General features: G+C 43.2%; 1 protein-coding gene across 2 annotated transcripts in view; it reads right to left on the bottom strand.

The window, feature by feature from the left end:
- The window catches only part of atg16l2 (ATG16 autophagy related 16-like 2 (S. cerevisiae)), a 38,936-nt gene extending 17,053 nt beyond the window's left edge, over nucleotides 1-21,883 (bottom strand). For both annotated transcript variants that reach the window (XM_075472712.1, XM_075472713.1), the window contains exons 1-5: nucleotides 21,569-21,883; nucleotides 19,525-19,582; nucleotides 17,962-18,019; nucleotides 7,265-7,338; nucleotides 6,581-6,832 (exon numbers count right to left, since the gene is read on the bottom strand). In XM_075472712.1, the coding sequence (XP_075328827.1) occupies nucleotides 6,581-6,832; nucleotides 7,265-7,338; nucleotides 17,962-18,019; nucleotides 19,525-19,582; nucleotides 21,569-21,773 (647 nt within the window). In that variant the 5' untranslated portion in view covers nucleotides 21,774-21,883. The remainder of the gene's footprint in view (nucleotides 1-6,580; nucleotides 6,833-7,264; nucleotides 7,339-17,961; nucleotides 18,020-19,524; nucleotides 19,583-21,568) is intronic.
- Nucleotides 21,884-22,473: the final 590 nt, after the last annotated feature.

Here is a 22,473-nt window from a genome sequence, read left to right as displayed (position 1 = left end):
TGAACAGGTGTGTGTTGAACAGGAGTGTGTTGAACAGGTGTGTTGAACAGGTGTGTTGAACAGGAGTGTTGAACAGGTGTGTGTGTTGAACAAGTGTGTGTTGAACAGGTGTGTGTTGAACAGGTGTGTGTTGAACAGGTGAGTTGAACAGGTGTGTTGAACAGGTGTGTTGAACAGGTGTGTTGAACAGGAGTGTTGAACAGGTGTGTGTGTTGAACAGGTGTGTGTTGAACAGGTGTGTGTTGAACAGGTGTGTTGAACAGGTGTGTGTGTTGAACAGGTGTGTTGAACAGGAGTGTGTTGAACAGGAGTGTGTTGAACAGGTGTGTGTGTTGAACAAGTGTGTGTTGAACAGGTGTGTTGAACAGGAGTGTGTTGAACAGGTGTGTGTTGAACAGGTGTGTTGAACAGGTGTGTGTGTTGAACAAGTGTGTGTTGAACAGGTGTGTTGAACAGGTGAGTTGAACAGGTGTGTTGAACAGGTGTGTGTTGAACAGGAGTGTGTTGAACAGGAGTGTGTTGAACAGGAGTGTGTTGAACAGGTGTGTGTTGAACAGGTGAGTTGAACAGGTGTGTTGAACAGGTGTGTGTGTTGAACAAGTGTGTGTTGAACAGGTGTGTGTTGAACAGGTGTGTGTTGAACAGGTGTGTGTGTTGAACAGGTGTGTGTGTTGAACAAGTGTGTGTTGAACAGGTGTGTTGAACAGGAGTGTGTTGAACAGGTGTGTTGAACAGGTGAGTTGAACAGGAGTGTGTTGAACAGGAGTGTGTTGAACAGGTGTGTGTTGAACAGGAGTGTGTTGAACAGGAGTGTGTGTTGAACAAGTGTGTGTTGAACAGGTGTGTGTTGAACAGGTGAGTTGAACAGGAGTGTGTTGAACAGGTTTGTGTTGAACAGGAGTGTGTGTTGAACAGGTGTGTTGAACAGGTGTGTGTGTTGAACAAGTGTGTGTTGAACAGGTGTGTGTTGAACAGGTGAGTTGAACAGGTTTGTGTTGAACAGGAGTGTGTTGAACAGGTGTGTTGAACAGGTGAGTTGAACAGGTGTGTTGAACAGGTGTGTGTTGAACAGGTGTGTTGAACAGGTGAGTTGAACAGGTGTGTTGAACAGGTGTGTGTTGAACAGGTGTGTTGAACAGGTGTGTGTGTTGAACAAGTGTGTGTTGAACAGGTGTGTGTTGAACAGGTGAGTTGAACAGGTGTGTTGAACAGGTGTGTTGAACAGGTGTGTGTTGAACAGGAGTGTGTTGAACAGGTGTGTCGAACAGGTGTGTGTGTTGAACAAGTGTGTGTTGAACAGGTGTGTTGAACAGGTGAGTTGAACAGGAGTGTGTTGAACAGGTGTGTGTTGAACAGGTGTGTGTTGAACAGGAGTGTGTTGAACAGGTGAGTTGAACAGGTGTGTGTGTTGAACAGGTGTGTGTGTTGAACAGGTGTGTGTGTTGAACAGGTGTGTTGAACAGGAGTGTGTTGAACAGGTGTGTGTTGAACAGGAGTGTGTTGAACAGGTGTGTTGAACAGGTGAGTTGAACAGGTGTGTGTTGAACAGGTGTGTGTTGAACAGGTGTGTGTGTTGAACAGGTGTGTTGAACAGGAGTGTGTTGAACAGGTGTGTTGAACAGGAGTGTGTTGAACAGGTGTGTGTGTTGAACAGGTGTGTTGAACAGGAGTGTGTTGAACAGGAGTGTGTTGAACAGGTGTGTTGAACAGGTGTGTGTTGAACAGGTGTGTGTTGAACAGGTGTGTGTTAAACAGGTGTGTTGAACAGGTGTGTTGAACAGGTGTGTGTGTTGAACAGGTGTGTTGAACAGGAGTGTGTTGAACAGGAGTGTGTTGAACAGGAGTGTGTTGAACAGGTGTGTGTGTTGAACAAGTGTGTGTTGAACAGGTGAGTTGAACAGGAGTGTGTTGAACAGGTGTGTGTTGAACAGGTGTGTTGAACAGGTGTGTGTGTTCAACAAGTGTGTGTTGAACAGGTGTGTTGAACAGGTGAGTTGAACAGGTGTGTTGAACAGGTGTGTGTTGAACAGGTGTGTTGAACAGGTGTGTGTGTTGAACAAGTGTGTGTTGAACAGGTGTGTTGAACAGGTGAGTTGAACAGGTGTGTTGAACAGGTGAGTTGAACAGGTGGGTGTTGAACAGGTGTGTGTGTTGAACAAGTGTGTGTTGAACAGGTGTGTGTTGAACAGGTGTGTTGAACAGGAGTGTGTTGAACAGGTGTGTGTTGAACAGGTGTGTGTTGAACAGGTGTGTGTGTTGAACAAGTGTGTGTTGAACAGGTGTGTTGAACAGGTGTGTGTTGAACAGGTGAGTTGAACAGGAGTGTGTTGAACAGGAGTGTGTTGAACAGGTGTGTGTTGAACAGGAGTGTGTTGAACAGGTGTGTTGAACAGGTGTGTGTGTTGAACAAGTGTGTGTTGAACAAGTGTGTGTTGAACAGGTGAGTTGAACAGGTGGGTGTTGAACAGGTGTGTGTGTTGAACAAGTGTGTGTTGAACAGGTGTGTGTTGAACAGGTGTGTTGAACAGGAGTGTGTTGAACAGGTGTGTGTTGAACAGGTGTGTGTTGAACAGGTGTGTGTGTTGAACAAGTGTGTGTTGAACAGGTGTGTTGAACAGGTGTGTGTTGAACAGGTGAGTTGAACAGGAGTGTGTTGAACAGGTGTGTGTTGAACAGGTGTGTGTTGAACAGGAGTGTGTTGAACAGGTGTGTTGAACAGGTGTGTGTGTTGAACAAGTGTGTGTTGAACAAGTGTGTGTTGAACAGGTGTGTGTTGAACAGGAGTGTGTTGAACAGGTTTGTGTTGAACAGGAGTGTGTTAAACAGGTGTGTTGAACAGGTGAGTTGAACAGGTGTGTTGAACAGGTGTGTGTGTTGAACAGGTGTGTTGAACAGGTGTGTGTGTTGAACAAGTGTGTGTTGAACAAGTGTGTGTTGAACAGGTGTGTGTTGAACAGGAGTGTGTTGAACAGGTTTGTGTTGAACAGGAGTGTGTTAAACAGGTGTGTTGAACAGGTGAGTTGAACAGGTGTGTTGAACAGGTGTGTGTGTTGAACAGGTGTGTGTGTTGAACAGGTGTGTGTGTTGAATAAGTGTGTGTTGAACAGGTGTGTTGAACAGGTGAGTTGAACAGGTGTGTTGAACAGGTGTGTCGAACAGGTGTGTGTGTTGAACAAGTGTGTGTTGAACAGGTGTGTGTTGAACAGGAGTGTGTTGAACAGGTGTGTCGAACAGGTGTGTGTGTTGAACAAGTGTGTGTTGAACAGGTGAGTTGAACAGGAGTGTGTTGAACAGGTGTGTGTTGAACAGGTGAGTTGAACAGGTGTGTTGAACAGGTGTGTGTGTTGAACAAGTGTGTGTTGAACAGGAGTGTGTTGAACAGGTGTGTTGAACAGGAGTGTTGAACAGGTGTGTTGAACAGGTGTGTGTGTTGAACAAGTGTGTGTTGAACAGGTGTGTTGAACAGGTGAGTTGAACAGGAGTGTGTTGAACAGGTGTGTGTTGAACAGGTGTGTGTTGAACAGGTGAGTTGAACAGGTGAGTTGAACAGGTGTGTGTGTTGAACAGGTGTGTGTGTTGAACAGGTGTGTGTTGAACAGGAGTGTGTTGAACAGGTGTGTCGAACAGGTGTGTGTGTTGAACAAGTGTGTGTTGAACAGGTGTGTTGAACAGGTGAGTTGAACAGGAGTGTGTTGAACAGGTGTGTGTTGAACAGGTGTGTGTTGAACAGGTGTGTGTTGAACAGGAGTGTGTTGAACAGGTGAGTTGAACAGGTGTGTGTGTTGAACAGGTGTGTGTGTTGAACAGGTGTGTGTGTTGAACAGGTGTGTTGAACAGGAGTGTGTTGAACAGGTGTGTGTTGAACAGGAGTGTGTTGAACAGGTGTGTTGAACAGGTGAGTTGAACAGGTGTGTGTTGAACAGGTGTGTGTTGAACAGGTGTGTGTGTTGAACAGGTGTGTTGAACAGGAGTGTGTTGAACAGGTGTGTTGAACAGGTGTGTGTGTTGAACAGGTGTGTTGAACAGGAGTGTGTTGAACAGGTGTGTGTTGAACAGGAGTGTGTTGAACAGGTGTGTTGAACAGGTGAGTTGAACAGGTGTGTGTTGAACAGGTGTGTGTTGAACAGGAGTGTGTTGAACAGGTGTGTCGAACAGGTGTGTGTGTTGAACAAGTGTATGTTGAACAGGTGAGTTGAACAGGAGTGTGTTGAACAGGTGTGTGTTGAACAGGTGTGTGTTGAACAGGAGTGTGTTGAACAGGTGAGTTGAACAGGTGTGTTGAACAGGTGTGTGTGTTGAACAAGTGTGTTGAACAGGTGTGTTGAACAGGAGTGTTGAACAGGTGAGTTGAACAGGTGTGTTGAACAGGAGTGTGTTGAACAGGTGTGTTGAACAGGTGTGTTGAACAGGAGTGTTGAACAGGTGAGTTGAACAGGTGTGTTGAACAGGTGTGTGTGTTGAACAAGTGTGTGTTGAACAGGTGTGTTGAACAGGTGAGTTGAACAGGAGTGTGTTGAACAGGTGTGTGTTGAACAGGTGTGTGTTGAACAGGAGTGTGTTGAACAGGTGAGTTGAACAGGTGTGTGTGTTGAACAGGTGTGTGTGTTGAACAGGTGTGTGTTGAACAGGAGTGTCGAACAGGTGTGTGTGTTGAACAAGTGTGTGTTGAACAGGTGTGTTGAACAGGTGAGTTGAACAGGAGTGTGTTGAACAGGTGTGTGTTGAACAGGTGTGTGTTGAACAGGAGTGTGTTGAACAGGTGAGTTGAACAGGTGTGTGTGTTGAACAGGTGTGTGTGTTGAACAGGTGTGTTGAACAGGAGTGTGTTGAACAGGTGTGTGTTGAACAGGTGTGTTGAACAGGTGTGTTGAACAGGTGTGTGTTGAACAGGTGTGTGTGTTGAACAGGTGTGTTGAACAGGAGTGTGTTGAACAGGTGTGTTGAACAGGAGTGTGTGTTGAACAGGTGTGTGTGTTGAACAGGAGTGTGTTGAACAGGTGTGTGTTGAACAGGTGTGTGTTGAACAGGAGTGTGTTGAACAGGTGTGTTGAACAGGTGAGTTGAACAGGTGTGTGTTGAACAGGTGTGTGTTAAACAGGTGTGTTGAACAGGTGTGTTGAACAGGTGTGTGTGTTGAACAGGTGTGTTGAACAGGAGTGTGTTGAACAGGAGTGTGTTGAACAGGAGTGTGTTGAACAGGTGTGTGTTGAACAGGTGTGTTGAACAGGTGTGTGTGTTGAACAAGTGTGTGTTGAACAGGTGTGTTGAACAGGTGAGTTGAACAGGTGTGTTGAACAGGTGAGTTGAACAGGTGGGTGTTGAACAGGTGAGTTGAACAGGTGTGTTGAACAGGTGTGTGTTGAACAGGAGTGTGTTGAACAGGAGTGTGTTGAACAGGTGAGTTGAACAGGTGTGTTGAACAGGTGTGTGTGTTGAACAAGTGTGTGTTGAACAGGTGTGTGTTGAACAGGTGTGTTGAACAGGAGTGTGTTGAACAGGTGTGTGTTGAACAGGTGTGTTGAACAGGAGTGTGTTGAACAGGTGTGTGTTGAACAGGTGTGTGTTGAACAGGTGTGTGTGTTGAACAAGTGTGTGTTGAACAGGTGTGTTGAACAGGTGTGTGTTGAACAGGTGAGTTGAACAGGAGTGTGTTGAACAGGAGTGTGTTGAACAGGTGTGTGTTGAACAGGTGTGTGTTGAACAGGAGTGTGTTGAACAGGTGTGTGTGTTGAACAAGTGTGTGTTGAACAGGTGTGTGTTGAACAAGTGTGTGTTGAACAGGTGTGTGTTGAACAGGAGTGTGTTGAACAGGTTTGTGTTGAACAGGAGTGTGTTAAACAGGTGTGTTGAACAGGTGAGTTGAACAGGTGTGTTGAACAGGTGTGTTGAACAGGTGAGTTGAACAGGTGTGTTGAACAGGTGTGTTGAACAGGTGTGTGTTGAACAGGTGTGTGTTGAACAGGAGTGTGTTGAACAGGTGTGTTGAACAATTGTGTGTGTTGAACAGGTGTGTGTGTTGAACAGGTGTGTGTGTTGAACAAGTGTGTGTTGAACAGGTGTGTGTTGAACAGGTGTGTTGAACAGGTGTGTTGAACAGGTGTGTTGAACAGGTGTGTGTTGAACAGGAGTGTGTTGAACAGGTGTGTCGAACAGGTGTGTGTTGAACAAGTGTGTGTTGAACAGGTGAGTTGAACAGGAGTGTGTTGAACAGGTGAGTTGAACAGGAGTGTGTTGAACAGGTGAGTTGAACAGGTGTGTTGAACAGGTGTGTGTGTTGAACAAGTGTGTGTTGAACAGGAGTGTGTTGAACAGGTGTGTTGAACAGGTGAGTTGAACAGGTGTGTTGAACAGGTGTGTCGAACAGGTGTGTGTTGAACAAGTGTGTGTTGAACAGGTGAGTTGAACAGGAGTGTGTTGAACAGGTGTGTGTTGAACAGGTGTGTGTTGAACAGGAGTGTGTTGAACAGGTGAGTTGAACAGGTGTGTTGAACAGGTGTGTGTGTTGAACAAGTGTGTGTTGAACAGGAGTGTGTTGAACAGGTGTGTTGAACAGGTGTGTTGAACAGGTGTGTTCAGGTACCTGGACCGGCGCTCGTTGCGGCTGTTCATGCGGGCGGCGGCCTGCTTCTTCAGGTAGATCATGTCCTCCAGCAGGTGTTCTTCTCTCGCCTTCTCCTCCCTGAGGCTTGACTCCGCCCACCTCTGGCGCTCCAGGAGCGCGTCATACTCCTGCTTCAGCGTCCCGTTCTCCAGCTGAACCTGCCCCACCCGCTCCTGCAGCGCCCGACGGGCACCAAACACACCTTCGCACCGACGCTCCTCCTCCTGCAGCCTGTCAACACAAAGGGTGACATCATCATCACCTTTATGGGTTCAGTAGCTCCACCCGCCACAGAGGACAAGCATGGAGGAGACATTCAACACATCTCCCACATCTCTGTGGAAGCTGTGAGAGGAAATCTGACTCCTCAGTCCGATTCTTTATTTTATTTTTAAATATTTATTTTTTATTCAAACATCAAAACAATGACATACTCAAAAGTAAACAGTTTTTTTTTGTTATTTTAACTTTACATATTCACAACTCCACATATAGAAAAAAATTGAAGGATCTTAAATGCACAAGATAAAAAAAAGGGATAATAAATAAATAAAAATATAATAAAATAAAAAAAACAACAAGGAGAAAATAAAAGGTAAGTCCCTCAGTCTGATCCTTCAGGTGTCTCAGGGCACAGAGCGTCCTCAGGTGTGTGTGACTCACCTGTCCCGCTGCTCCTGAAGAACACATTCTTTGATTTTAATCTGCTGCTGCAGCTCCACCACCTGATAGGCCAGCTGAAACGACACAGAGGTCATGTGATCACACGGTTCACCCAGTCACATCAGCCGGAGCCGTGTGGAACATTGGCTGTGTTCGAAACCGCCTACTTCTCCTACTACTCCTACTAACTTTAACTTTTAAGTTCCTGGATGCATACTAGATTCTCTGAAATGTTGGGTATGCATCATGAGGTTACTACTCATACTCAAACTACCCAAGATGCAACGTAATGTGACGTCGCCGATCGTCATTTCCTGTCAAAACGGCAGTTTCAAGCTAGCTACAACGAGGGTAGGTTCACTTCCTGTTTTCAAAACAAAAGCACCACTTGTATGGTAATGGCTTTCCCTATGATAAAAGGAAACGGGTATTTTATTTTGTGAAAATAACCGGAAGTGCGTTAGCTCACTGCGGCTAGCTTTAGTAGCGCCGAATTCGTGGGAACAAAATTGTAAACAGCCGGTATTTTGTCAGGTTTTCAACACGTTGGGGATCTAAACGACTACTTTCTCACCTGAAAATGTTTCAAATGTTGCTAAAGTTTACAGAGTTTAGAGCTTAAGAGAAATCAGCTTCAGGCCGGCTGATTTCAGCTCGGGCAGGAGCGCAATGCATTGTGGGTAAACACTCTGCATACTGTCTGATCGATGAGTATGTAGTATGTAGTATGTAGTATGCAGTATGTAGTATGCAGTATGCAGTATGGAAGTAGGTAGTATGGAAGTATGTAGTATGCAGTATGCAGTATGTAGTATGCAGTATGCAGTGTGTAGTATGCAGTATGTAATATGGAAGTATGTAGTATGGAAGTATGTAGTATGCAGTATGCAGTATGTAGTATGCAGTATGTAGTATGCAGTATGCAGTGTGTAGTATGCAGTATGTAATATGGAAGTATGTAGTATGGAAGTATGTAGTATGCAGTATGCAGTATGTAGTATGCAGTATGTAGTATGCAGTATGCAGTATGTAGTATGCAGTATGTAGTATGCAGTGTGTAGTATGCAGTATGCAGTATGCAGTATGTAGTATGCAGTATGTAGTATGGAAGTATGCAGTATGTAGTATGGAAGTATGTAGTAAAGTATGTAGTATGCAGTATGCAGTATGTAGTATGTAGTATGCAGTATGTAGTATGCAGAATGTAGTATGGAAGTATGTAGTAAAGTATGTAGTATGCAGTATGTAGTATGCAGTATGCAGTATGTAGTATGCAGTGTGTAGTATGCAGTATGTAGCATGCAGTATGTAGTATGCAGTATGCAGTATGTAGTATGTAGTATGGAAGTATGCAGTATGTAGTATGCAGTATGTAGTATGCAGTATGCAGTATGTAGTATGGAAGTATGTAGTATGGAAGTATGCAGTATGTAGTATGGAAGTATGTAGTATGCAGTATGCAGTATGCAGTATGCAGTATGCACTATGTAGTATGTAGTATGCAGTATGCAGTATGTAGTATGGAAGTATGCAGTATGTAGTATGGAAGTATGTAGTAAAGTATGTAGTATGCAGTATGTAGTATGTAGTATGCAGTATGCGGTATGTAGTATGCAATATGTAGTATGCAGTATGTAGTATGCAGTATGCAGTATGTAGTATGTAGTATGCAGTATGCAGTATGTAGTATGCAGTATGTAGTATGTAGTATGCAGTATGCAGTATGTAGTATGCAGTATGTAGTATGCAGTATGCAGTATGTAGTATGCAGTATGTAGTATGCAGTGTGTAGTATGCAGTATGCAGTATGCAGTATGTAGTATGCAGTATGTAGTATGGAAGTATGCAGTATGTAGTATGGAAGTATGTAGTAAAGTATGTAGTATGCAGTATGCAGTATGTAGTATGTAGTATGCAGTATGTAGTATGCAGAATGTAGTATGGAAGTATGTAGTAAAGTATGTAGTATGCAGTATGTAGTATGCAGTATGCAGTATGTAGTATGCAGTGTGTAGTATGCAGTATGTAGCATGCAGTATGTAGTATGCAGTATGCAGTATGTAGTATGTAGTATGGAAGTATGCAGTATGTAGTATGCAGTATGTAGTATGCAGTATGCAGTATGTAGTATGGAAGTATGTAGTATGGAAGTATGCAGTATGTAGTATGGAAGTATGTAGTATGCAGTATGCAGTATGCAGTATGTAGTATGGAAGTATGTAGTATGTAGTATGCAGTATGCAGTATGTAGTATGGAAGTATGTAGTATGGAAGTATGCAGTATGTAGTATGGAAGTATGTAGTATGTAGTATGCAGTATGCAGTATGTAGTATGGAAGTATGCAGTATGTAGTATGGAAGTATGTAGTAAAGTATGTAGTATGCAGTATGTAGTATGTAGTATGCAGTATGCGGTATGTAGTATGCAATATGTAGTATGCAGTATGTAGTATGCAGTATGCAGTATGTAGTATGTAGTATGCAGTATGCAGTATGTAGTATGCGGTATGTATTATGTAGTATGCAGTATGTAGTATGCAGTATGCAGTATGTAGTATGCGGTATGTAGTATGCAGTATGCAGTATGTAGTATGAAGTATGTAGTATGCAGTATGTAGTATGCAGTATGTAGTATGCAGTATGTAGTATGTAGCATGTAGTATGTAGTATGCAGTATGGAAGTATGCAGTATTTAGTATGCAATATGTAGTATGCAGTATGCAAGTATGCAGTATGTAATATGGAAGTATGTAGTATGCAGTATGCAGTATGTAGTATGGAAGTATGTGGTATGTAGTATGTGGTATATAGTATGCAGTATGTAGTATGCAGTATGCAGTATGTAGCATGTAGTATGTAGTATGCAGTATGTAGTATGGAAGTATGTAGTATGCAGTATGTAGTATGCAGTATGGAAGTATGTGGTATGTAGTATGCAGTATGTAGTATGCAGTATGTAGCATGTAGCATGTAGTATGTAGTATGCAGTATGCAGTATGTAGTATGCAGTATGGAAGTATGTGGTATGTAGTATGCAGTATGTAGTATGCAGTATGCAGTATGCAGTATGAAGCATGTAGTATGTAGTATGCAGTATGCAGTATGCAGTATGAAGCATGTAGTATGTAGTATGCAGTATGTAGCATGTAGCATGTAGTATGTAGTATGCAGTATGTAGTATGTAGTATGCAGTATGTAGCATGTAGTATGCAGTATACAGTATGTAGCATGTAGTATGTAGTATGCAGTATGTAGCATGTAGTATGCAGTATGTAGTATGTAGCATGTAGTATGCAGTATGTAGCATGTAGTATGTAGTATGCAGTATGCAGTATGCAGTATGTAGTATGCAGTATGCAGTATGTAGTATGCAGTATGCAGTATGTAGTGTGTAGTATGTAGTATGTAGTATGCAGTATGTAGTATGCAGTATGCAGTATGTAGTATGTAGTATGCAGTATGTAGTATGCAGTATGCAGTATGTAGTATGCAGTATGAAGTATGTAGTATGCGGTATCTAGTATGTAGTATGCAGTATGCAGTATGTAGTATGTAGTATGCAGTATGCAGTATGCAGTATGAAGTATGTAGTATGCAGTATGCAGTATGCAGTATGTAGTATGCAGTATGAAGTATGTAGTATGCAGTATGTAGTATGCAGTATGCAGTATGCAGTATGTAGTATGCAGTATGTAGTATGTAGCATGTAGTATGTAGTATGCAGTATGGAAGTATGCAGTATTTAGTATGCAGTATGTAGTATGTAGCATGTAGTATGTAGTATGCAGTATGTAGCATGTAGTATGTAGTATGCAGTATGTAGCATGTAGTATGTAGTATAAAGTATGTAGTATGCAGTATGCAGTATGCAGTATGTAGTATGCAGTATGCAGTATGTAGTATGCAGTATGCAGTATGAAGTATGTAGTATGTAGTATGCAGTATGTAGTATGTAGCATGTAGTATGTAGTATGCAGTATGTAGCATGTAGTATGTAGTATGCAGTATGTAGTATGCAGTATGCAGTATGTAGTATGTAGTATGCGGTATGTAGTATGCAGTATGCAGTATGCAGTATGAAGTATGTAGTATGCGGTATGTAGTATGTAGTATGTAGTATGGAAGTATGTAGTATGCAGTATGCAGTATGTAGTATGCAGTATGCAGTATGTAGTATGCAGTATGCAGTATGTAACATGTAGTATGTAGTATGCAGTATGTAGTATGGAAGTATGTAGTATGTAGTATGGAAGTATGTGGTATGTAGTATGCAGTATGTAGTATGTAGCATGTAGCATGTAGTATGTAGTATGCAGTATGCAGTATGTAGTATGCAGTATGGAAGTATGTGGTATGTAGTATGCAGTATGTAGCATGTAGTATGTAGTATGCAGTATGTAGTATGGAAGTATGTAGTATGCAGTATGCAGTATGTAGTATGCAGTATGGAAGTATGTGGTATGTAGTATGCAGTATGTAGCATGTAGCATGTAGCATGTAGTATGCAGTATGTAGTATGCAGTATGGAAGTATGTGGTATGTAGTATGCAGTATGTAGTATGCAGTATGAAGCATGTAGTATGTAGTATGCAGTATGTAGCATGTAGCATGTAGTATGTAGTATGTAGCATGTAGTATGCAGTATGTAGCATGTAGTATGCAGTATGTAGTATGCAGTATGTAGTATGCAGTATGCAGTATGTAGTATGTAGTGTGTAGTATGTAGTATGTAGTATGCAGTATGTAGTATGCAGTATGCAGTATGTAGTATGTAGTATGCAGTATGTAGTATGCAGTATGCAGTATGAAGTATGTAGTATGCGGTATGTAGTATGTAGTATGCAGTATGCAGTATGTAGTATGTAGTATGCAGTATGTAGTATGCAGTATGCAGTATGTAGTATGCAGTATGTAGTATGTAGCATGTAGTATGTAGTATGCAGTATGGAAGTATGCAGTATTTAGTATGCAGTATGTAGTATGCAGTATGTAGTATGCAGTATGTAGTATGTAGCATGTAGTATGTAGTATGCAGTATGTAGCATGTAGTATGTAGTATGCAGTATGTAGCATGTAGTATGTAGTATAAAGTATGTAGTATGCAGTATGCAGTATGTAGTATGTAGTATGCGGTATGTAGTATGCAGTATGCAGTATGAAGTATGTAGTATGCGGTATGTAGTATGTAGTATGTAGTATGTAGTATGGAAGTATGTAGTATGCAGTATGCAGTATGTAGTATGCAGTATGCAGTATGCAGTATGTAGTATGGAAGTATGTGGTATGTAGTATGCAGTATGTAGTATGCAGTATGCAGTATGTAACATGTAGTATGTAGTATGCAGTATGTAGTATGGAAGTATGTAGTATGTAGTATGGAAGTATGTGGTATGTAGTATGCAGTATGTAGTATGTAGCATGTAGCATGTAGTATGTAGTATGCAGTATGCAGTATGTAGTATGCAGTATGGAAGTATGTGGTATGTAGTATGCAGTATGTAGCATGTAGTATGTAGTATGCAGTATGTAGTATGGAAGTATGTAGTATGCAGTATGCAGTATGTAGTATGCAGTATGGAAGTATGTGGTATGTAGTATGCAGTATGTAGTATGTAGCATGTAGCATGTAGTATGTAGTATGTAGTATGCAGTATGGAAGTATGTGGTATGTAGTATGCAGTATGTAGTATGCAGTATGAAGCATGTAGTATGTAGTATGCAGTATGTAGCATGTAGCATGTAGTATGTAGTATGCAGTATGTAGCATGTAGTATGCAGTATGTAGTATGTAGTATGCAGTATGCAGTATGTAGTATGCAGTATGTAGTATGCAGTATGCAGTATGTAGTGTGTAGTATGTAGTATGTAGTATGCAGTATACAGTATGCAGTATGTAGTATGCAGTATGTAGTATGTAGTATGTAGTGTGTAGTATGTAGTATGCAGTATGCAGTATGCAGTATGTAGTATGCAGTATGCAGTATGAAGTATGTAGTATGCAGTATGTAGTATGCAGTATGCAGTATGTAGTATGCAGTATGTAGTATGTAGCATGTAGTATGTAGTATGCAGTATTTAGTATGCAGTATGTAGTATGCAGTATGTAGTATGCAGTATGTAGTATGTAGCATGTAGTATGTAGTATGCAGTATGTAGCATGTAGTATGTAGTATGCAGTATGTAGCATGTAGTATGTAGTATGCAGTATGTAGTATGCAGTATGCAGTATGCAGTATGTAGTATGCAGTATGTAGTATGCAGTATGCAGTATGAAGTATGTAGTATGTAGTATGTAGTATGCAGTATGTAGTATGTAGCATGTAGTATGTAGTATGCAGTATGTAGCATGTAGTATGTAGTATGCAGTATGTAGTATGCAGTATGCAGTATGTAGTATGCAGTATGCAGTATGCAGTATGAAGTATGTAGTGTGCGGTATGTAGTATGTAGTATGCAGTATGCAGTATGTAGTATGCAGTATGCAGTATGAAGTATGTAGTATGCAGTATGTAGTATGCAGTATGCAGTATGTAGTATGCAGTATGTAGTATGTAGCATGTAGTATGTAGTATGCAGTATGGAAGTATGCAGTATTTAGTATGCAGTATGTAGTATGCAGTATGCAAGTATGCAGTATGTAGTATGTAGTATGGAAGTATGTAGTATGCAGTATGCAGTATGTAGTATGCAGTATGCAGTATGTAGTATGCAGTATGCAGTATGTAGTATGGAAGTATGTGGTATGTAGTATGTGGTATATAGTATGCAGTATGTAGTATGCAGTATGCAGTATGTAACATGTAGTATGTAGTATGCAGTATGTAGCATGTAGTATGTAGTATGCAGTATGCAGTATGGAAGTATGTGGTATGTAGTATGCAGTATGTAGTATTTAGCATGTAGCATGTAGCATGTAGTATGTAGTATGCAGTATGCAGTATGTAGTATGCAGTATGGAAGTATGTGGTATGTAGTATGCAGTATGTAGCATGTAGTATGTAGTATGCAGTATGTAGTATGGAAGTATGTAGTATGCAGTATGCAGTATGTAGTATGCAGTATGTAGTATGTAGCATGTAGCATGTAGTATGCAGTATGCAGTATGTAGTATGCAGTATGGAAGTATGTGGTATGTAGTATGCAGTATGTAGTATGCAGTATGAAGCATGTAGTATGTAGCATGTAGCATGTAGTATGTAGTATGCAGTATGTAGTATGTAGTATGCAGTATGTAGCATGTAGTATGCAGTATGCAGTATGTAGCATGTAGTATGTAGTATGTAGTATGCAGTATGTAGCATGTAGTATGTAGTATGCAGTATGTAGCATGTAGTATATAGTATGCAGTATGTAGTATGTAGCATGTAGTATGTAGTATGCAGTATGTAGTATGCAGTATGTAGTATGCAGTATGCAGTATGCAGTATGTAGCATGTAGTATGCAGTATGTAGTATGTAGTATGCAGTATGCAGTATGTAGTATGCAGTATGTAGTGTGTAGTATGTAGTATGCAGTATGTAGTATGCAGTATGTAGTATGCAGTATGTAGTATGTAGTATGCAGTATGTAGTGTGTAGTATGTAGTATGTAGTATGCAGTATGTAGTGTGTAGTATGTAGTATGCAGTATGTAGTGTGTAGTATGCAGTATGTAGTGTGTAGTATGCAGTATGTAGTATGCAGTATGTAGTATGCAGTATGTAGTATGTAGTATGCAGTATGCAGTATGCAGTGTGTACTATGCAGTATGTAGTGTGTAGTATGCAGTATGCAGTATGCAGTATGCAGTGTGTACTATGCAGTATGTAGTGTGTAGTATGCAGTATGCAGTATGCAGTGTGTACTATGCAGTATGTAGTGTGTAGTATGCAGTATGCAGTATGCAGTGTGTACTATGCAGTATGTAGTGTGTAGTATGCAGTATGCAGTATGCAGTATGCAGTGTGTAGTATGTAGTAGGCGGTTTCGAACACAGTGAAATGGGGGAAAATAACGGTCAGTGTGCTTGGAAAAGAACCAGAAGCTCGTAGTTTCAGGGTTCTCTGGTATTACTTTAAGGAACCAAATGACTCCTTAATGCAAGAACAAACCACAGAGAAGAAGAGATGAAGGCCGAAAAGATAAAAATAAACATTTATGTGGCTTTAACCCTCATAACTGATTTAAAACACAACTTAATTTCTGAAAAGGGACATTTTTGTCCCCTTTTAAAACAACCTAGTTCTTTTATTCCAAAACTGCTATATTTTCAATATATAGAATGCAAAGTGGAATTATTGAGCGGGGATAATTATGGTCTGGGATAAATCAATGATCAGCAACAACATTGATTTTTAGGGATTTTTAATTTTTTTGTTATGTCGGATTTTTAAAAAAAACTACCTAAAAATACCATATGTTAATATTTTTTTCCACTTTTTTTTCATAAATCTTTTATTCCACTTCAGTTCTGATCATAACCACCAAGTTTTCAATTATTTTAAAAAGATTAACCCTTTAAATACTGGTTTATATGATGTAAACGCCAATTTCTGTTAAAACACACATAAACTGCTGTATTTTCAATGAATGCAAAGTGAAATTTTCTATGGGGGATTATTAGGTCTGGGATGTGTAAATGAGCTACAACATCAGTTTTTACAGCTTTTGTTGTTGTTTTAGATGCAGTTTGTTTTTAAATAGCGTTTTAAAAGGCTGCTGTTTCCACTTTGACCACCAGGGGTCAGTGTTTGTCCCACACTGTCACATCAGGACCCGATCGGCTCATTTTTAATGTTTCACCACCTCAGTCCCGCTGCTGAGGAACCGAACACATGAAGTTCCTCTTATAAAACCCACCGTGTCCTCAAACAAATACTGAAACAAGTCATGGAAAAAGGAAACTTTACATCCTGACAACCAGATACTGGAGATGTGCGACCCAAAGCATCCACGCTCACTGCTGGGCTCAGTCAGTCCAGAGAGAACCAGCCGGGATTAGAACCAGGAACCCTCTACTTTTTATTTATTTTTTTCTGTTATTTTTCCCTTTTTGATCCTTTTCTGAACTCATGAACACAACTGCCGTATGAGCAGCGTGAGCTAACGGCCAAACACTTCCTGTTAGCTGCATGAGCTGACGGCCAAACACTTCCTGTTAGCTGCGTGAGCTAACGGCCAAACACTTCCTGTTAGCTGCATGAGCTGACGGCCAAACACTTCCTGTTAGCTGTATGAGCTAACGGCCAAACACTTCCTGTTAGCTGCATGAGCTAACGGCCAAACACTTCCTGTTAGCAGCGTGAGCTAACGGTCAAACACTTCCTGTTAGCTGTATGAGCTAACGGCCAAACAATTCCTGTTAGCTGCATGAGCTAACGGCCAAACACTTCCTGTTAGCTGCATGAGCTGACGGCCAAATACTTCCTGTTAGCTGCATGAGCTAACGGCCAAACACTTCCTGTGAGCTGCATGAGCTGACGGCCAAATACTTCCTGTTAGCTGCATGAGCTGACGGCCAAACACTTCCTGTTAGCTGCATGAGCTAACGGCCAAACACTTCCCGTTAGCTACTTCCTGTTAGCTACTTCCTGTTAGCTACTTCCTGTTAGCTGCATGAGCTGACGGCCAAACACTTCCCGTTAGCTACTTCCTGTTAGCTACTTCCTGTTAGCTGCATGAGCTAACGGCCAAACACTTCCCGTTAGCTACTTCCTGTTAGCTACTTCCTGTTAGCTGCATGAGCTAACGGCGTTTTACTTTATTGTTCAGTTTACTGGAACATTTTGAACATGAAGACAGCTTAATTCAGGGATAATTCAGATAAAACACGTCTGTTATCTGGTCGCAGTGAGTTAGCTGTTAGCAGACATTAGATAAACTGTGATGATGAAAACAACCAGTCTGAAACACTCGGAGCCTCCCCAGTGAAACAGCACCACCCAGTGGCCACTGGTGGCGTCACCCCTCAGTGTCTCATTGGCTTCATGTTTCAGACCCGGTGGCTTCCTCCATCTTTAGCCGCTTTCGGACAGAGCCGTTCTAAGAACGCAGTTATCAGAACTGTCCTTCCCCAGCGGAACTGTTTCAGTCTGCATTCCCACATGAGTCGGGACTGATGCGGCGCGCGCAGCCGTCTGCGTCAGTGACGTGTTACGTTAGCCGTTTAGCGCCACATTCAACAACAAAACAAAACAAAACCCGGTAAAAGTAAGGAGAGAAGAAAAAACACCACCAAGAAGCTAACATGGAGAGCGGGGAGGCCACCGTGTTTATGGTCTGCATGATGGTGATATTAATCATGGACGATCACATCAGCCGTCTAATATCGAGGCTGGACGAGCTCACAGAGAGAGTCAGGAGATACTTTTTCATTTCATGAAGGAAGAAAGGAGAGCAGAGCGCTGCAGACAAATGAGACCAGTGTAAGTTTAACTTATTAAACACCCGCCGGTTGTGTCCGTGTCTATGAGGAGACATTTCAGCCGTGATAGCATGACATGGGACGTAGCTACCGACCACCACACACCTCCGTTAGATGTGTTCTATAGAACCATGAAAAGACCCGACCTCGGAGAAGGAGCTAAATAGTTATAGGAACTGAGGGAGAAAGCCCCGAGTTCCTGTATGTCCGAACACGGGAGAAAACGGCCCCGCGGATTAAAAGGTTATTAGAACTGCCAAAGGTTCCTACAGTCCGAAAGCGGCTAATATCTCACCTCTCCCGTGGTCTTCTTCAGCCGGCTCAGGGAGACAGCGGCCTCAGCGGGGGGACGTCTGGGTGCACAAAGCAAACACACCCTCAGCATCCTGTCACACCTGCAGGCTGAACTGTCACAGCTCAGGTGAGCTAACAGCTCAGGTGAGTTAGCAGCTCAGGTGAGCTAACAGCTCAGGTGAGTTAGCAGCTCAGGTGAGCTAGCAGCTCAGGTGAGTTAGCAGCTCAGGTGAGCTAGCAGCTCAGGTGAGTTAGCAGCTCAGGTGAGTTAGCAGCTCAGGTGAGCTAACAGCTCAGGTGAGTTAGCAGCTCAGGTGAGTTAACAGCTCAGGTGAGTTAGCAGCTCAGGTGAGCTAACAGCTCAGGTGAGCTAACAGCTCAGGTGAGTTAGCAGCTCAGGTGAGCTAACAGCTCAGGTGAGTTAACAGCTCAGGTGAGCTAACAGCTCAGGTGAGTTAGCAGCTCAGGTGAGTTAGCAGCTCAGGTGAGCTAACAGCTCAGGTGAGTTAGCAGCTCAGGTGAGTTAACAGCTCAGGTGAGCTAACAGCTCAGGTGAGTTAGCAGCTCAGGTGAGCTAACAGCTCAGGTGAGCTAGCAGCTCAGGTGAGCTAACAGCTCAGGTGAGTTAGCAGCTCAGGTGAGCTAACAGCTCAGGTGAGTTAGCAGCTCAGGTGAGCTAGCAGCTCAGGTGAGCTAACAGCTCAGGTGAGTTAGCAGCTCAGGTGAGCTAACAGCTCAGGTGAGTTAGCAGCTCAGGTGAGCTAGCAGCTCAGGTGAGTTAGCAGCTCAGGTGAGCTAACAGCTCAGGTGAGTTAGCAGCTCAGGTGAGCTAGCAGCTCAGGTGAGTTAGCAGCTCAGGTGAGTTAGCAGCTCAGGTGAGCTAACAGCTCAGGTGAGTTAGCAGCTCAGGTGAGCTAACAGCTCAGGTGAGCTAGCAGCTCAGGTGAGCTAACAGCTCAGGTGAGTTAGCAGCTCAGGTGAGCTAGCAGCTCAGGTGAGTTAGCAGCTCAGGTGAGCTAACAGCTCAGGTGAGTTAGCAGCTCAGGTGAGCTAGCAGCTCAGGTGAGCTAACAGCTCAGGTGAGTTAGCAGCTCAGGTGAGTTAACAGCTCAGGTGAGTTAACAGCTCAGGTGAGCTAACAGCTCAGGTGAGCTAGCACCTCAGGTGAGTTAGCAGCTCAGGTGAGTTAGCAGCTCAGGTGAGCTAACAGCTCAGGTGAGTTAGCAGCTCAGGTGAGCTAGCAGCTCAGGTGAGTTAGCAGCTCAGGTGAGCTAACAGCTCAGGTGAGTTAGCAGCTCAGGTGAGCTAGCAGCTCAGGTGAGCTAACAGCTCAGGTGAGTTAGCAGCTCAGGTGAGTTAACAGCTCAGGTGAGTTAACAGCTCAGGTGAGCTAACAGCTCAGGTGAGTTAGCAGCTCAGGTGAGTTAGCAGCTCAGGTGAGTTAACAGCTCAGGTGAGTTAGCAGCTCAGGTGAGTTAACAGCTCAGGTGAGTTAGCAGCTCAGGTGAGCTAGCAGCTCAGGTGAGTTAACAGCTCAGGTGAGCTAGCAGCTCAGGTGAGTTACCTGCCGGAGCTGCTCAGGATTCTTTTGGTCAGACTGGTTTTCTCCAGCAGCTGAGTGTCTGAAAGAAGAGAAGAGAGTCAGTGGAAGAACCTGGACCGGGTCCACACGTGTGTCTGAAACGATTAAAACAAAACTACATCTACAAAGAACTTAAACTAAACAGGTCAAATCAAACATTAACTTAAATGGAGTCTGGATTAGCTGCAGATAACTGTGGTTCTGTTGGAACAGCAGGTTCAGATGATAAACCAGCCGGTTCAGATGATAAACCAGCCGGTTCAGATGATAAACCAGCAGGTTCAGATGATAAACCAGCCGGTTCAGATGATAAACCAGCAGGTTCAGGTGATAAACCAGCCGGTTCAGATGATAAACAGCTGGTTCAGATGATAAACCAGCTGGTTCAGATGATAAACCAGCTGGTTCAGATGATAAACCAGCAGGTTCAGATGATAAACCAGCTGGTTCAGATGATAAACCAGCTGGTTCAGATGATAAACCAGCCGGTTCAGGTGATAAACCAGCCGGTTCAGGTGATAAACAGCTGGTTCAGGTGATAAACCAGCAGGTTCAGATGATAAACCAGCAGGTTCAGATGATAAACCAGCAGGTTCAGATGATAAACCAGCCGGTTCAGATGATAAACCAGCCGGTTCAGATGATAAACCAGCCGGTTCAGATGATAAACCAGCCGGTTCAGGTGATAAACAGCTGGTTCAGATGATAAACCAGCCGGTTCAGGTGATAAACAGCTGGTTCAGGTGATAAACCAGCAGGTTCAGGTGATAAACCAGCCGGTTCAGATGATAAACCAGCAGGTTCAGATGATAAACCAGCCGGTTCAGGTGATAAACAGCTGGTTCAGGTGATAAACCAGCAGGTTCAGGTGATAAACCAGCCGGTTCAGGTGATAAACAGCTGGTTCAGGTGATAAACAGCTGGTTCAGGTGATAAACCAGCAGGTTCAGGTGATAAACCAGCAGGTTCAGATGATAAACCAGCCGGTTCAGGTGATAAACAGCTGGTTCAGATGATAAACCAGCCGGTTCAGGTGATAAACAGCTGGTTCAGGTGATAAACCAGCAGGTTCAGGTGATAAACCAGCCGGTTCAGATGATAAACCAGCAGGTTCAGATGATAAACCAGCCGGTTCAGGTGATAAACAGCTGGTTCAGGTGATAAACCAGCAGGTTCAGGTGATAAACCAGCCGGTTCAGGTGATAAACAGCTGGTTCAGGTGATAAACAGCTGGTTCAGGTGATAAACCAGCCGGTTCAGATGATAAACCAGCCGGTTCAGGTGATAAACAGCTGGTTCAGGTGATAAACCAGCAGGTTCAGATGATAAACCAGCAGGTTCAGATGATAAACCAGCCGGCTCAGATGATAAACCAGCAGGTTCAGGTGATAAACAGCTGGTTCAGATGATAAACCAGCTGGTTCAGATGATAAACAGCTGGTTCAGATCATAAACAGCTGGTTCGGATGATAAACAGCTGGTTCAGATGATAAACAGCTGGTTCAGGTGATAAACAGCTGGTTCAGATGATAAACAGCCGGTTCAGATCATAAACAGCTGGTTCAGATCATAAACAGCTGGTTCAGGTGATAAACCAGCAGGTTCAGGTGATAAACCAGCTGTTTCAGGTGATAAACCAGCTGTTACAGGTGATAAACCAGCTGGTTCAGATGATAAACCAGCAGCAGATCACCCAGCACACATGAGTCACCGCTCAGAGGAAGTGCAACATGTGGTTTAATTTTCGGACTTCCTGTCCTACAAGTTGGCAAAACCAACAAACTGTCTGTTTAAGACCCAGTCCGGTTCTAAACTGAAGAGTTCGGATCCTGGATGTGAGCCGAACTCCTTTAAACTAATCTCAGTTTCCAGCTGTAGCTGAGATTTCAGAGCCTGAAGGACCCTCCTCAGCCTTCAGCTGTGTTTACTCTTAAATTAGCAGATTTCTTAACGGAGTCTGGTACACTGATCCGGACCCGTCTGAGCCCGTTGGAACGGCTCTAACTCTTAACTTTGCGGTTCTTACAGAAGCGGATCAGGTCCTGGAACATGGCGCTCTGCCTCAGGTCTCGGTTCCTCAGCTGCCGGACGATGTGGCCCCTCCAGGGTTCCGTCCGGGCGGTGGCCGTCACAGCGGCCATGATGCGCGCCGCAGCCCGGGCCGCCTGCTGCTCTCCCCGGGGACAAGCGCCCTCAGAGCGGCCTGTTTCTGCCCCTCCGGCCGCCGCCATGTTGCTCACTGCTGTTGTTTATTTCCTCTTCTCTTGATATTTGTTTGTTGACTTTTTTTTTTTTTTGCTTTCATATTCGTCACTTGGAAAGGGGGCGGGGCGGTCGTGATTCTCAGCCAATCACCGCCCCCTCCGCGCTCCTACTTTTTGACTTGAGGAAAACAAACGTAATCTGGAAGCCACGCCCCCAAAGACTCACCTGGAGGGGTCAAAAATTAAATAAATACAAACTTCACATGAAAAGATATAAATAGAATTAATTTATAGATAAAAGACAAAAACATAATTGAGGAGCAGATATTTAAACTCCTGATGATCCATCCTATCTGAGGGGATGCTGCCCCCTGCTGGGAAAAAGAATAAATGCAGCCGATATGAAACTTTCCTACAGATCTGACAGGTGTAAAATACAGTGAGTCCAACACATCTGTTTACACTAAGAAACCTGAACCATAAGAGGTTCTATGAGCTGCATGAGCTAACGGCCAAACACTTCCTGTTAGCTGCGTGGGCTAACGACCAAACACTTCCTGTTAGCTGCGTGAGCTAACGGCCAAACACTTCCTGTTAGCTGCGTGGGCTAACGACCAAACACTTCCTGTTAGCTGCGTGAGCTAACGACCAAACACTTCCTGTTAGCTGCGTGAGCTAACGGCCAAACACTTCCTGTGAGCTGCGTGAGCTAACGGCCAAACACTTC

The sequence above is a fragment of the Odontesthes bonariensis genome, chromosome 9, assembly GCF_027942865.1.
Source record: "Odontesthes bonariensis isolate fOdoBon6 chromosome 9, fOdoBon6.hap1, whole genome shotgun sequence".
In the NCBI taxonomy this organism is placed as follows: Eukaryota; Metazoa; Chordata; class Actinopteri; order Atheriniformes; family Atherinopsidae; genus Odontesthes; species Odontesthes bonariensis.
The sequence above is the reverse complement of the archived record's forward strand: the minus strand, read 5'-3'. Positions and strand labels throughout refer to the sequence as shown.